This window comes from Carcharodon carcharias, chromosome 11 (assembly GCF_017639515.1).
Source record: "Carcharodon carcharias isolate sCarCar2 chromosome 11, sCarCar2.pri, whole genome shotgun sequence".
Classification (NCBI taxonomy): domain Eukaryota; kingdom Metazoa; phylum Chordata; class Chondrichthyes; order Lamniformes; family Lamnidae; genus Carcharodon; species Carcharodon carcharias.
In genome coordinates this window covers 57,908,610-57,922,068 of record NC_054477.1, presented here as the reverse complement: position 1 = coordinate 57,922,068, position 13,459 = coordinate 57,908,610, and the positions used below count along the sequence as shown (strand labels likewise).

The 13,459-nt window shown below is 45.4% G+C and overlaps 1 protein-coding gene across 2 annotated transcripts in view; it reads left to right on the top strand.

Moving 5' to 3' along the window:
- Nucleotides 1–2,209: 2,209 nt before the first annotated feature.
- The window catches only part of sap18 (Sin3A-associated protein), a 31,164-nt gene continuing 19,914 nt past the window's right edge, over nucleotides 2,210–13,459 (top strand). The window contains exon 1 of one of the 2 annotated variants that reach the window (XM_041198995.1): nucleotides 2,210–2,408. In XM_041198995.1, coding sequence (XP_041054929.1) covers nucleotides 2,295–2,408 — 114 coding nt within the window. In that variant the 5' untranslated portion in view covers nucleotides 2,210–2,294. The remainder of the gene's footprint in view (nucleotides 2,409–13,459) is intronic. The other variant, XM_041198994.1, reaches the window with a different exon arrangement.

Below are 13,459 nucleotides of genomic sequence, written 5' to 3'. Positions count from 1 at the left end.
GCCGCAGACTCAGTCTAGCAGATATGTCCTTTAGAACATAGCCAGCTCGGTATGTACTAGTGCTACTGAGCCACTTTTAGTGATGGACATTGAAGCTCCCTGCCCAGAGTACATTCTGCGCCCTTGCCACCCTCAGTACTTCCTCTAAGTGGTGTTCGACATGGAGGAGCACTGATTCATCAGCTGAGGGGGGGGATGGTACGTGGTAATCAGCAGGAGGTTTCCTTGCCCATGTTTGACCTAATGCCATGAGACTTCACGAGGTCCGGGATCGATGTTGAGGACTCCCAGGGCAACTCTCTCCTGACTGTATATCGGTGTGCCGCCCATTCTGCTGGGCCTGTCCTGCTGGTGGGACAGGACATACCCAGAGATGGTGATGGTAATATCTGGGACATTACCTGTAAGGTATGAATCAGAGAGTATGACTATATCAGGCTGTTGCTTGATTAATCTGTGAGTCAGCTCCCCCAGTTTTGGCACAAAGCTCCCAGATGTTAGTGAGGAGGACTTTGCAGTGTTTGTAGATGCATCCTCATTATTATATTTAAAGCTCTGATAGACAGATCTTTGATTTCTCATGGAATTAAGGGATGGGGTCTGGGTGGGAAAGTGGAATTGAAGCTCAAGATCAACCATTGAATGGTGGAAGAGGTTTGACAGCCTGTCTGGTCTTCTCCTGCTCCTATTTCTTAGGTTTGTATGTTCCAAACTCCAGTATTGATGAGTAGAAATATCCTCCAACTAAATATTGGAAAAACAAAAGCCATTGTCTTTAGTCCTTGCTGTGAAATGCATTCCCTAACCGACAATTCCATCTTTCCTGCTAACCTCTGCCCAACGTGGAACCAGAATATTTGCAACCCTGGCATCTTATTTAACTCTCAGTTGGGATTTCAAGCCCATATCTTCTCCATCACCAAGACTGCCTACTTCATATCATCACTTGTTTCCACCCCTGCCTCAACTGCTGTTAAAACCTTCATTCATGCCTTTGTTACCTCTAGACTTGACTATTCCACTGCCCTCCTGGCCAGCATCCTACCTTGTACCCTCTATAAATTTGAACTCTTCCAAAACTCTGTCTTCTGTGTCCTAACTTTGCAAGTTCCATTCACCTGTCACTCTTGTTCTCACTGATATATGTTGTCTCCCAGTTGAGTAATGCCTCAGTTTGAAAATTCACTTCTGGTTTTCAAACCCCTCCATGACCATAGTCCTCCCTATCTCTGTAATCTCCCCAACCCTACAACACTCTGAGATATCTGCCGTTCTCCAATTTGGGCCTCTTGAGAATCCCCTATTTTAATTGTTCCACCATTGGAGGCTGTCAGCTGCCTGGAACATAACCTCTGGAATTTCCCATCCCAAAAACCTCTCTATTTCCCCATTCTTCTTTAAAATGCTCCTTAATGCTTTTGGTCAATTGCCCTAATATCTCTTTATGTGGCTTGGAGCCAAATTTTATTTAACAATGCTCCTGTGATATGCCTTGGGACATTTTATTATATTAAAGGTGCTATATAAATGCAAGGTGTTAATAAATTGTTGCATGTATTGGTGAATATTAAGGCATTGCAAAAATGATTAAAAAGGTTAGAAAAATTGATATTAGAATGTGCAATTCTGTGCCAAAAACAATTATTAATAGAGAGCCCTGTAGTAATTATGGTTTTGTTAATTGTTGAATTGTACCTTTAAGAATAGTCCTGTGATGGAAGATCACATGATCTGTATAAACCAATGTGTTAGCAGTATGGGCTACCTCCACAGTCAGTGTAGAGATAGAGTTGAAAGTACACATGTAGTTGCTGCTGACTGTGTTGTAAATAAGCCTAATGTTTTCACTTAGAAAATTGTCTGCAGATCAACTCTATGAAAAACAGGCGACAAGGCCGCACTACAACAAGCCCAGATTATTTGCTAATGATAATTTAGACAGTTACTTGACAAAGATTATTAATGGCTAAAGAGAGTTGGGACTATTCTAACTTTCTCATGTGCGGAAACGATCAGCAGGCAAGCGATGGACTCAATGGCCAGTTACTGTGCTATTTGTCAAGCACCGTTGCTCCAATGCCAGTCACTGTCTTCCAATACAAAAACAGAAATACCTGGGAAAACTCAGCAGGTCTAGCAGCATCGGCGGAGAAGAGCACAGTTGACGTTTCGAGTCTTCATGACCCTTCAACTGTCTTCCAATGCCTAGATCAAAGATGGTTGCCGAAACTGTCGCAGACTATTGTTGACATGCGCGTTCTGCGTGCGCGGTTCTCGGGGCTCGCTCGCTCTCTATGGTGCGGTCGCCATCGCTGAGAGAGCGGAGGGGAGGGAACATGGCCGTGGAATCTAGAGTCACCCAGGAGGAGATTAAGAAAGAACCAGAAAAGCCGGTGGATCGAGAAAAGGTGAGAACCGTTGGCAATGGTGGTGGCGGGGGTGCTGTTTACCCGAGGCTGCGGCCCTGGAAGTTGAGTTAGGCCAAAGCCTGGTGATAAGACGCACGTTTGAAGGCGCCGCCGCCGGATGCCCGGTACTCGGTTTCTGGTTTGGAGATTGTGGGCGCTCTCCGATGTGAAACTTTTCTCGGAGGGACAGACATTGTCTGTTTGATGGACCCTGGCGGTATTGGCCGGTTCTCGATGAGGCTAAGCACACGGTTCCCCGTCTCCCCCGGTTTTAACCAGTAACTTTGGAAATTTCTGGAATGAAAACCACAGGCCAGAATTTTTTTTTGTTTTCTTTACCTAAGAGTTTTTTGCTCTTAACATTTTCCTTTCTGGTGTTATGATATTTATTAATGTTAGAGTGAGGCCAAGCTGCGATCCTGCATCTAACCCAGCCACTTTTTTGGTGTAAACCTGCCTGTAGATTTGCGCCCAGGGACTCGCGTAGTAGGGGTGTAAAGCAAATACCTGAGGGGAGAAGTTCGACTTTGGCGACGTTAAAACGGGCGGTATCGGATCGTACGCCTGTTATATTCAGTGACTGTTATTTAATTCCATTGACTGAAGTGGAACCGAATATCAGGCAGCTGATCTGATACCCATTTTGTGCCATCGCTCAGGACGAATTTCGGACGTAAAAGAAAAGGAAACGTGAGCATAAGTTATTTATGCACAAAATTACGCTATGCCCAAATTTCTTTCAACCTTTTACATCTGTCTATAGATTCCTTTCCTCAACAAAAATAAAAATAACTGGAAGAACTCAGCAGGTCTGGCAGCATCTGCAGAGAGCAACACATTTAACGTTTCGAGTCTGTATGACTCTTCAACAGAACTAAGTAAAAATAGAAGAGAGATGAAATATAAGCTGGTTTAAGTGGGGGTGGGGGGGGGGTTGGTGGGACAATTAGAGCTGGATAAGAGGACCAGTGATAGGTGGAGGTAGCCAAAAGATGTCATAGACAAAAGGACAAAGAGGTGTTGAAGCTGGTGATATTATCTAAGGAATGTGCTAATTAAGGGTAGACAGCAGGACAAGCAAGGTACAGATAGCCCTAGTGGGGGTGGGGTGAAGGAATCGAAATAGGCTAAAAGGTAGAGATAAAACAATGGATGGAAATACGTTAACTGTGTTCCTCTCCACAGATGCTGCCAGATCTGCTGAGTTTTTCCAGGTATTTTTATTTTTATTTTTGTTTTGGATTTCTAGCATCCACAGTTTTTTGCTTTCCTCTCCTCAACACGTCTCAGTTCATTATAGTGACGCCCCCAATTCATGCGGGTACATGTTAATCTCTTGCAATTACATTGTTTCAAAACATTTGTAAAATTAAGTGTAGAATTTGATGCTGCAGAAAACTACACTTCTCAGGTGATTTATTACTTTTGAGTGATTCTTTTTTTTGTTTCTTTGAATACATTTTTATGATAACAGTATGAGTCACATTAAAAATTGAAAAGTTTCCACAATTGTATATTTTAAATGTGCTGTGCTTAATGTGCATGAATGACATTTGGACAGCTGGAAACATGAACAATTTTCATACTTAAAATAGAAATATATGACGTGTGCCTGGAGCTTTCCTTCCGCTGTATTTTTTTCTCTTCGTTCATGGGATGTGGGCTTCGCTGGTTGGGTCAGCATTTATTGTCCACCCCTAGTTGCCCTTTGAGATGGTGGTGGTGAGCTGCCATTTTGAACCGCTGCTGACCATGAGGTATAGGTAAACCCACAGTGCTGTTAGAAAGGGAGTTCCAGGATTTGACCCAGTGACAGTGAAGGAATATTTCCAAATCAGGATGGCGACTGTGGAGACTGCAATTGTTTCAGTGGATCTCTACTTGTTTATATCTATTTTTATGTTCTGATGTATGCTAATGAGATTGGCTGGAAATAATGGTGCAAATAGATATTGGTTAAAAAGGGTGCACACATGGGCATTATTTCATTCAACTTGATTATACCCCAGAGGAACTTAGATCACTTGATCTTGACAAAAGGTGGTAACAATACTGTTACTGTGGCAGTATAGATCCCATTGGTCTTAGGAACTAAAATGGCCACTTAGCTCCTTCGTTCATTTCGGCTGGGAATACATTCATGTATGTGCTGTAAAGTTGTTGGAAATTGAAATAACTGGGCCTTTTATTTAAAAAATAACTTCAACTGATGTGAAGCCTCATTCCTCCAAATTTTAATTACTGTTTGGAACATTTTTTTCACATTTTTGATCTCTCTATCCAATTTTTTTTCACTTGACATTGCTCCTTGCACCCGACTACGTTGTATTAAACATCCTGGTACATAGTCCAGTCTAGGTAACAAATCCACAATTGAATCACAATTTTTAATGAGAACTTTTATCTGGATTTAACTGGGTTGTCAAGTGATGGGGCTTAAATGAATTGTGTTGAAAATGAGATGGTTTGTGGAAGAACCAGATATGAAGGACTGTCTTGTTCTGTTAAAAGTCTTGCATTTATAAAACAAATATGCTGGCAATCTGAAATAAAAACACAATGCTGGAAATACTTTGGGTCAGGTAATATCTGTGGAGAGAAGCAGTGAATAATGTTTTGAGTTGATAATGGCCATTGACCTGAAACATTAATTTTGTTTCTCTCCACAGATGCTGCCTCGCCTGCTGTGTGTTTCCAGCATTTTCTGCATTATTACATTTGTATGGTTCCTTCCATAAGCTCAGTTTAACTCATAAGTGCTTCAGAACCAAGTTAGCAGGTTTGAAGTATAGTCATTGTTGTAATGTGGGAAAGCATGATAGCCAATTGCACACAGCAATGTCCCAGAAATATTAATGAGATAAATGATCAGATCTGCTTTAGTGACCAGTGTTGGCCAGGACAAAAGACAATCTCGTGCTCTTAGAAACAGTATCAAGGGACCTTTACCTCCAACAGAGAGAGCAGATAGGCCTCAGCATAACTTCTCATCTGAAAGGTGGCACTTTCAATAGTTTTTTATTATTCATTCTTGGGACGCAGGCATCACTGGTTAGGCCAGCATTTATTGCACATCCCTACATGCCCTTGAGAAGGTAGTGGTGAGCTGCCTTGAACTGCTGCGATCCTTGTGGTGTAGGTACACCCACAGTGCTGTTGGGGAGGGAGTTCCAGGTTTTTGATCCAGCGAAGGGTCACCTGACTGAAGGAACGGCGAAATGTTTCCAAGTCAGGATGGTGAGTAGCTTGGAAGGGAACTTGCAGGTGCTGGTGTTCCCATGTATTTGCTGCCCTTGTGTTTTTAGGTAGTAGTGGTTGTGGGTTTGGAAGATGCTGTCTAAGGAGCCTTGGTGACTTCCTGCAGTGCATCTTGTAGATGGTACACACTGTTACCACTGTGTGTCGGTGCTGGAGGGAGTGAATGTTTGTGGATGGGTGCCAATCAAGTAGGCTGCTTTGTCCTGGTGTCAAGCTTCTTGAGTGTTGTTGGAGCTGCACTCATCCAGGCAAGTGGAGAGTATTCCATCATACTCCTGACTTATGCCTTGTAGATGCTGGACAGGCTTTGGGGAGTCAGGAAGCGAGTTACTCGCCACAGGATTCCTAGCCTCTGACCTGCTCTTTTAGCCACAGTATTATATGGCTAGTCCGGTTCAGTTTCTGGTCAATGGTAACCTCCAGAATGTTGATAGTGGGGATTCAGTGATGGTAATGCCATTGAATTTCAAGGGGTGATGGTTAGATTCTCTCTTGTTGGAGATGGTCATTGCCTGGCACTTGTGTGGTGTGAATGTTGCTTGCTACTTGTCAGCCCAAACCTGGATATTGTTCAGGTCTTGCTGTATTTGGACATGGACTGTTTCAGTATCTGAGGAGTTGTGAATAGTGCTGAACACTGTGCAAGCATCCCCACTTCTGACCTTATAATGGAAGGAAGGTCACTGATGAAGCAGCTGAAGATGGTTGGGCCTAGGACACTACCCAATGGAGCTCGTGCAGCGATATTCTGGAACTGAGATGATTGACCTCCAATAACCAGAACCACATATCTTTGTGCTAGTTGTTTTCCCTTCCTGATTTTCATTGACTCCAGTTTTGCTAGGGCTACTTGATGTCACACTCTGTCAAATGCTGCCTTGATATCATGGGCTGAAACTCTCACATCAGTTCTGGAGTTCAAGTCTTTTGTCCATGCTTGAACCAAGGCTGTAATGAGATCAAGAGCTGCGTGACCTTGACGGAACCCAAACTGGGCATTGTGAGCAGGTTATTGTGACGATGGCAGGACTGCCGAGCTTAGATCTAATCCATATGTTGTGGGATTGCATAGCTCTGTCTATTGCTTGGTGCTTATGTTGTTTGGCAGACAAGTAGTCTTGTGTTATAGCTTCACCAAATTGACACCTCATTTTTAGGTTTGCCTGATGCTGTTCCTGGCATGCCCTCCTGCACTCTTCTTTGAACCAGAGTTGATTCCTTGGCTTGGTGGTAATGGTAAAGTGGGGGATGTGCCAGGCCATGAGGTTAGATTGTAGTAGAGTACAATTCTGTGTTGCCGATGCCCCACAGGGCCTCATGGTTGCCTGGTCTTGAGTTGCTAGATCTGTTTCCAAGGATCGTCACCTTGCTGTGGTGGAGAGGCTTGCGGTCCCAATGAACCCGTGAGCGATGCTGTCCGGAGCTCCGAGTCCTATTTGGGTCTCTAATGGCAGTAAGGTCGAGGGGGAAGTTCCAGACAAAGAACAATCCAAGCAGTCCTACACGGCAGAGCAGGCGGAGGAGGGCTGCGGCCCCAACGGCTGTGAAGGCAGAAGAAGGCTGCAATGGGGAAATGGCCCTAGCCGTCTTGATCCGCCATGCCACTGAACCCGGCCACCAACCGCCAAGTCCATATTGAACCCGGCTGTGCACTGGAGTCCCCGCGCTAAATTACGCCACACACACGACTCTGTCAGGCGAAAAGCTTTGTGACGATGGAGGGCTGATGACAGGGGCAGGGCTGTGATACCTCCAGGCCCCTAATCAAAATTCCACACAAGGCAGTGGCGGATGTGTGGTGGTTGTTGGGCACCTGTGCCAGGACAGACACGGGTGCCTTTTGGCAGCTGCATCTGCGACTGAGCAGTCGTCTTCAGGGTACCCTCTACCTCGAATGGGGAAGGGGCTAGAAAAGGTGTCCCAAAAATAGGCTGTCCCCTTTCTCCTGGCTATGAAACCACGCATTCCATCTCTATGGTTGCAACAAGAAAAAAACTAAACTTCAGAACCTGGAATGTGAGGACACTTGTTGACAACCCAAAGAGTGATCGCCCGGAAAGATGAACTGCCATCGTGGCTCGGGAGCTACTGAGGCACAACATCGACATTGCTGCTCTCAGCGAAACCAGGCTCATTGGGATGGGGCAGCTGAGAGTGGCCATTGGAGGGCACACCACCTTCTGGAAAGGGAAGTCAGACCGTGATCCCTGTGTCCACTGAGTCGGTTTCACCATGAGGAGCAAGATAACTGCCGCGCTCTTTGTCAAAGGGAGTTCTATGAGAGGCTGATGACCCTATGCCTGCATCCCAGTTGTACCCAATGCACCACTGTCATTTAGATTTTGACCATGAAGTCAAGGAAGGGTTCTGCCCTGATCTTGATGGTGTCCTTGCTTCCGTCTCCAGGACAGCAAGGTTGTCCTCCTAGGTGTTTTAATGCACAAGTTGGACGTGACCACGAAATCTGGAGCTGAACTATTGGCAAGAAGAGTGTGGGGAAGGCCAATGCCAACGGCATTCTATCCTTGACCAAGTGCGCCCAATACGATCTGGTTATGTCCAACACGGTCTTCCACCAGAAGAACCAGCTCAAGAACATGTGGAGGCACCTGAGGTTGGGGCATTGGCACCTCTGGACTATATCATTGTCAGAGGCAAAGAGACCTGAGGGATATGCTTGTCATGAGGGTCATAAAAGGTTCTGAATATTGCTGGATAGACCATCGACTTGTGCTCTTGGTAATAAACATCATCTGTCTGGTGCCAAGCCCCAGAGGACCCAAAAACCCACCTGGAGAAAGCTGAATGTTGCAGCACTGAAGGAACCGGGACTGCAGGAAGAGTTCCAGGCCCAGTTGTACAGTGCACTGGAGCAAGTGCCCGTTTCTATCCAGGCATACTGGGAGCAACTCAAGTCAGCTGTCCAAGTCTGCACACACACTATTGGGTCCATGCCAGGACTGGTTTGATGACACTGTGATCTGCGACCATCTTGTGCAGAAGCGAGCAGCCTTCATCGCCTGGCAAAGTCACCCTCGCACCCGTCAAATGACGGCAGTGTTGCACCAGCTGAAGGCTGAGGTCTAGCAGCACATTTGAGACATGAGAAACAGCTGGTGGGTGGAGATTCAAGCCTATACCAACCAGCACAATGTGTGCAACTTCTTCCAGGCTATCAAGACAATCTATGGACCCCGATTGACTGGGCAAAACCCTCTCCGATCACAGGATGGCTCCCAGCTCCTCAAGGACGATGACGCCATCCATCAGTTTGGAAGGAGCACTTCAAACAAACTGCCCCTCAATTACAACTCCACTGTATCGTAGGAGATCCTCCAGGCTGTCCCATGACACCCTGTGGAAGATTCCCTCGGCGATCCACCAACCATCGATGAGCTTAAGTGGGCCATCCAACAGATGAAACCCAACAAAGCTTGTGGGCCAGACGGTATACCCGCAGAGGCCTACCATGCTGACTATCAGCTCACGCCATGATTCCACAGTTCATCCTCCGCCTCTGGCACAAAGAGGACATCCCCTGGGATCTCAAGAATGCGACAATCATTACCATCCACTAGAAGGGGGACAAATCTGATTATGAAACTACAGGCGGATTTCCCTCCTGTCCATTGTGGGTAAGATCCTGGCCTGCATCCTCCTGAACCGCCTTCATCTGCTCACTGAGGGGATCCTCCCGGAAATCCAGTGTGGATTCCGACCATCCTGGGGTACTGTGGACATGGTCTTTGTGGCTAAAAAGATCCAGGAAAAATGTCAAGCAAAATCGAGAATTGTCCCTCGTGTCATCGACCTGACCAAGGAGTTTGATTCTTTAAATCATGAAGCTCTACTGACCATCCTCCATTGCTTTGGTTGCCTGTTGAAGTTTGTCACCGTCCTGAGACTCCTGCATGACAACATGACCACCATGTCCTGAGTGGAGGATCTGAAACTGGCACCTTTCGCATCCGGACCAGGATCAAACAAGGTTGTGAGGTCGCCCCCACCTGGTTCACCATTTACCTGACTGTCATTGTCCACCTCATCCAAGATGATCAACCACCTGGTGTCAGCATTCAGTATCGTCTGGATGGGAAGCTCTTCAGCCTTTTGTTGCTTTTGGGCAAAAACAAAACTTACATAAACATCCAAGACCTTCAGTTTGCGGATAGCTGCTGCGTGATGGCTCACTCTGTACAGGGCATACAAAGGATGCTTGACCTCTTCAACACCTTGTATAAGAGGCTTGGCCTGTCCTTCAACATCACCAAGATGAAGGTCCTTCACAAATCTTCCTGGGCCAGTTGATCATCCTCCACGCCATCTACATAGGCTCTGACGTATGTGCAGCACTTCCCTTATCCTCTCCCAAGGGATTACCATTGATGAGGAAGTCCAATGCTGAGTCAACTGTGCCATCTCTGCCTTCAAGCTGCGCCAATGTGTCTGACAACAGGGACTTTTGCAAGTCAACAAAGGGTCGGGTTTTTAGGCCGTTGCGTTGACCACCCTCCTCTACTGCAGCGAAACATGGATAGCCTATCAACACCAGATTAAGATCCTTAAGAGCTTCCATCTGCAATGCTTGCGTGGAATCCTGGGGTTCAAATGGGAGGAATGCCAGACTAACATGAGCGTCCTCCATGAAGTTGCGTCTACCAACATTGAAGCCCTGCTCCTGCGGAACCAACTCCGAAGGACGGGCCATTGCATTCGGATGCCTGAAAACTGCCTCTCTCGGCACGTTCTCTTCTCATGGCTCTCCGTTGGCCAATGCTCAAAGGGCGGCCAAAGGAAAAGCTATAAGGATACGCTCAAGGTCGCTCTAAAGCATGAAGGCATTAACACCACTGACTGGGAGGAGAATGCTGCCGATCGCTGGGCATGGCATCACCTAGTCCATCAAGGCGCAAGCCACTTGGTGGCTCCGACTCAACAGCGAGGTGGAACGGCAGCGGCAGAGGAAGGCGAAGGAAGCCAACCCGGTGCTGTAGTTTCCACTTCCCTGCACAACAACGTGCCCCCACTGCGGAACAACATGTGGATCCAGAATTGGACTCTTCCGTCATCAGAAGTCTCACCAAGCCTGATGAACATCGTCCTTGACTCCGAGGGACCGCCAACGAGAGAGAGGAATATAATTCAATTAATTAATAAATCTGAAATTAAAAGTTAGCCTCATTAAGTGTGACCATGGAATTACTGAATTGTCGTTAAAACCCATCTGGTTCACTAATGACCTTTAGGGAAAGAAATATGCTGTCCTTGTCTCACTTACATATAAATCCAGACTCCACACCTTGTGGTTAACTCTTGATTGCCCCCTGAAATGGCCTAGCAAGCAAGTTGTACCAAATTGCTAATCAAAAAGGAATATAACTGGACAGACCACCAGGCCTCGACTTGGGCATCACAATTGATAACCACACAGTCAACCCTTACTAACTTTTGGTGGTTGTGCTAAAGTTGGGAGTGCTGTCCCACAGACTAGTCAAGCAACAGCCTGACATAGTCAGACTCATACTCATGGAATTATACCTTACAGCTAATGTCCAAGACATCTCCATCACCATCCCTGAGTATTCTCTGTCCCACTGGCAGGACAGACCCAGAAGAGGTGGTGGTAAAATGGTATACAGTTGGGAGGAGGTTGCCCTAGAAATCTGCAACATTGACTCCAGATGCCATGGAGTCTCATGGCATCAGGTCAGATGTGGGCATGGATACCGCTCTGATCTCAGTAGAAACAAGTATTTTTTTTTTCTTGGAAATCCAAAAACCCAGGTATTTTCTAAAGGCCCAAGGTTTAAAATAAAATAATTTTACTGCACAAAACTCAAATGGCATGAATATTAACTGCACTTCATCAGTTATGTCAAAAATATTAAAACTACAATGAACACAGTTACTTATACTCTGAACCAAACTTCTTGACTCAAATTTCCTTGTGCACCCATTTGTCTTACACCCCTGAGAAACTCAAGTCAGATACTCATTAGAAATTGAAAGGTTAACCACTTAGTCTGCATACTGTTTCAAAGATTTGCATAATGATTGAGATTTCTTAGACCTTCTGTTTGTTTCTGGCAAGGTTCCCCCTTCAAATCTCCAAACATTCCATGGATGTAGACTCCCAGTTCAACACAAGCATTGCTAGCGCCTTAAGCGTAGAGCTTCAGGTCAGAACTTTATTGGTTCTAGCGTTCTTTAACTCTGGAGTCTTGCATTTAGTCTTTCTCTCTCCACCACATGGCTACCCCAGAAGCCCAACTCACTTATCAGCTTTCAAGGGTTTTAAACCTTTATAGCCAGCACACACTATTTTCAACTGAATTCTGCTGGAAAGTATTATTCCCTGCGGTCAGTTTGTTTTATACTAAACAGAACCATATCAAAGAATCTATTTTCTCCCCCACACTTCCACTGTAATTATTTACCCTTTTTTTAAACTATTCTTTTTCTCCCAGACAGCTTGGTCCCATGATCAGTTACTGGAAGCAGGTTGTTTTTTGCAAGAAATCATCTTCCAGAGAAACCTAGTTCTTAAAGGGGACGCCACTCCAACATAATATTGGTCATGCCCCAAAAGTAGATGGTCCATCACAATACCACCTACTGCCCTCCCTCAGTACTTGTCCATGCACACCACTTGGAAGAAGCACTGAGGGTAGCAAGGGCACAAAACATACTCTGGGTGGGGGAACTTCAACGTCAATGACCAAGTGGTTCAGTAGTACCACAGCTGGCCGAGTCCTGAAGGGCATCTGCCAGACTGATCCTGCGACAGGTGACGAGGTCTATCACAGATGTAACTGTCCATGAGAATATTGCATTATAACAGTGACCACAGCACAGTCCTAGCAGGCTTGAGGTCCTGTCTTCATGCTAAGGATATCGTCTGTGTGTAGAATTGCCAATGTGCCAAATGGAATAAATTCAGAATAGATTTAACAGCTCAAAATTGGTCAGTCATGAGGTGCAATGGGCCATCAGCAGCAGAATTATATTCAGGCACAATCTGTAACCTCATGGCCTGACTTATTCCTCACTTTACCATTACCGTCAAGCCAGGGGATCAACCCTGGTTCAATGAAGAGTGCAAGAGAGCATGCCAAGCATAGTACCAAGCCTATCTACATGCATGCCACCATTTATTCTTTTAAAAAAACTCTTACGCCTTCTGCTTACAGGTTGTAAGAGGAAATCAGTGCAATTTGATTGTCTCTTTCCTATCCGTAACAGTAATGCTACTTTTACAACTGTGAACCCAAAACAGGAAAAAATGCTTTAACTAAATGAAGCTTACTTGTCATTGAACTTCAGGTAACTTTCTTATTTTAAGTCTTCCCGAATTGCATCTCCTAATGATGCCATGCTTCATTGCATGGCAACATGCAATGTGGTAGAGAACACATAGGTATGTTAAAAAATAGTTTTGGATGAAGAAGTCCCTTAATTCCATTTCATCTATTCATTCTAAGAAATTGAGCATAAACTGGTCACTTTATCAGTGAGTTTAATTTTCTGGTAAACAGCAGCATAATACTCTTAAAGAGTGGGGCAAAGGTACCCTTTTGGAGCAGTGGTGTTTTGCTCGGCACGGCCAAAGAGCTGAAATTGTGCTTGTGAGTTGGTACCCAAGTGTAGACACGGGAATCCAGGGGAACAAAATCTCAGGAGATGAGATTGAAAACCTGCAAGGTGTCCCATTGTTGAAGCTGTCTGAGTTGGAGCGACTTTTGGGGAGAGTTCCAAGGCAAGATCTTTGAAGGTGAAGATTGGAAACCCTTGTG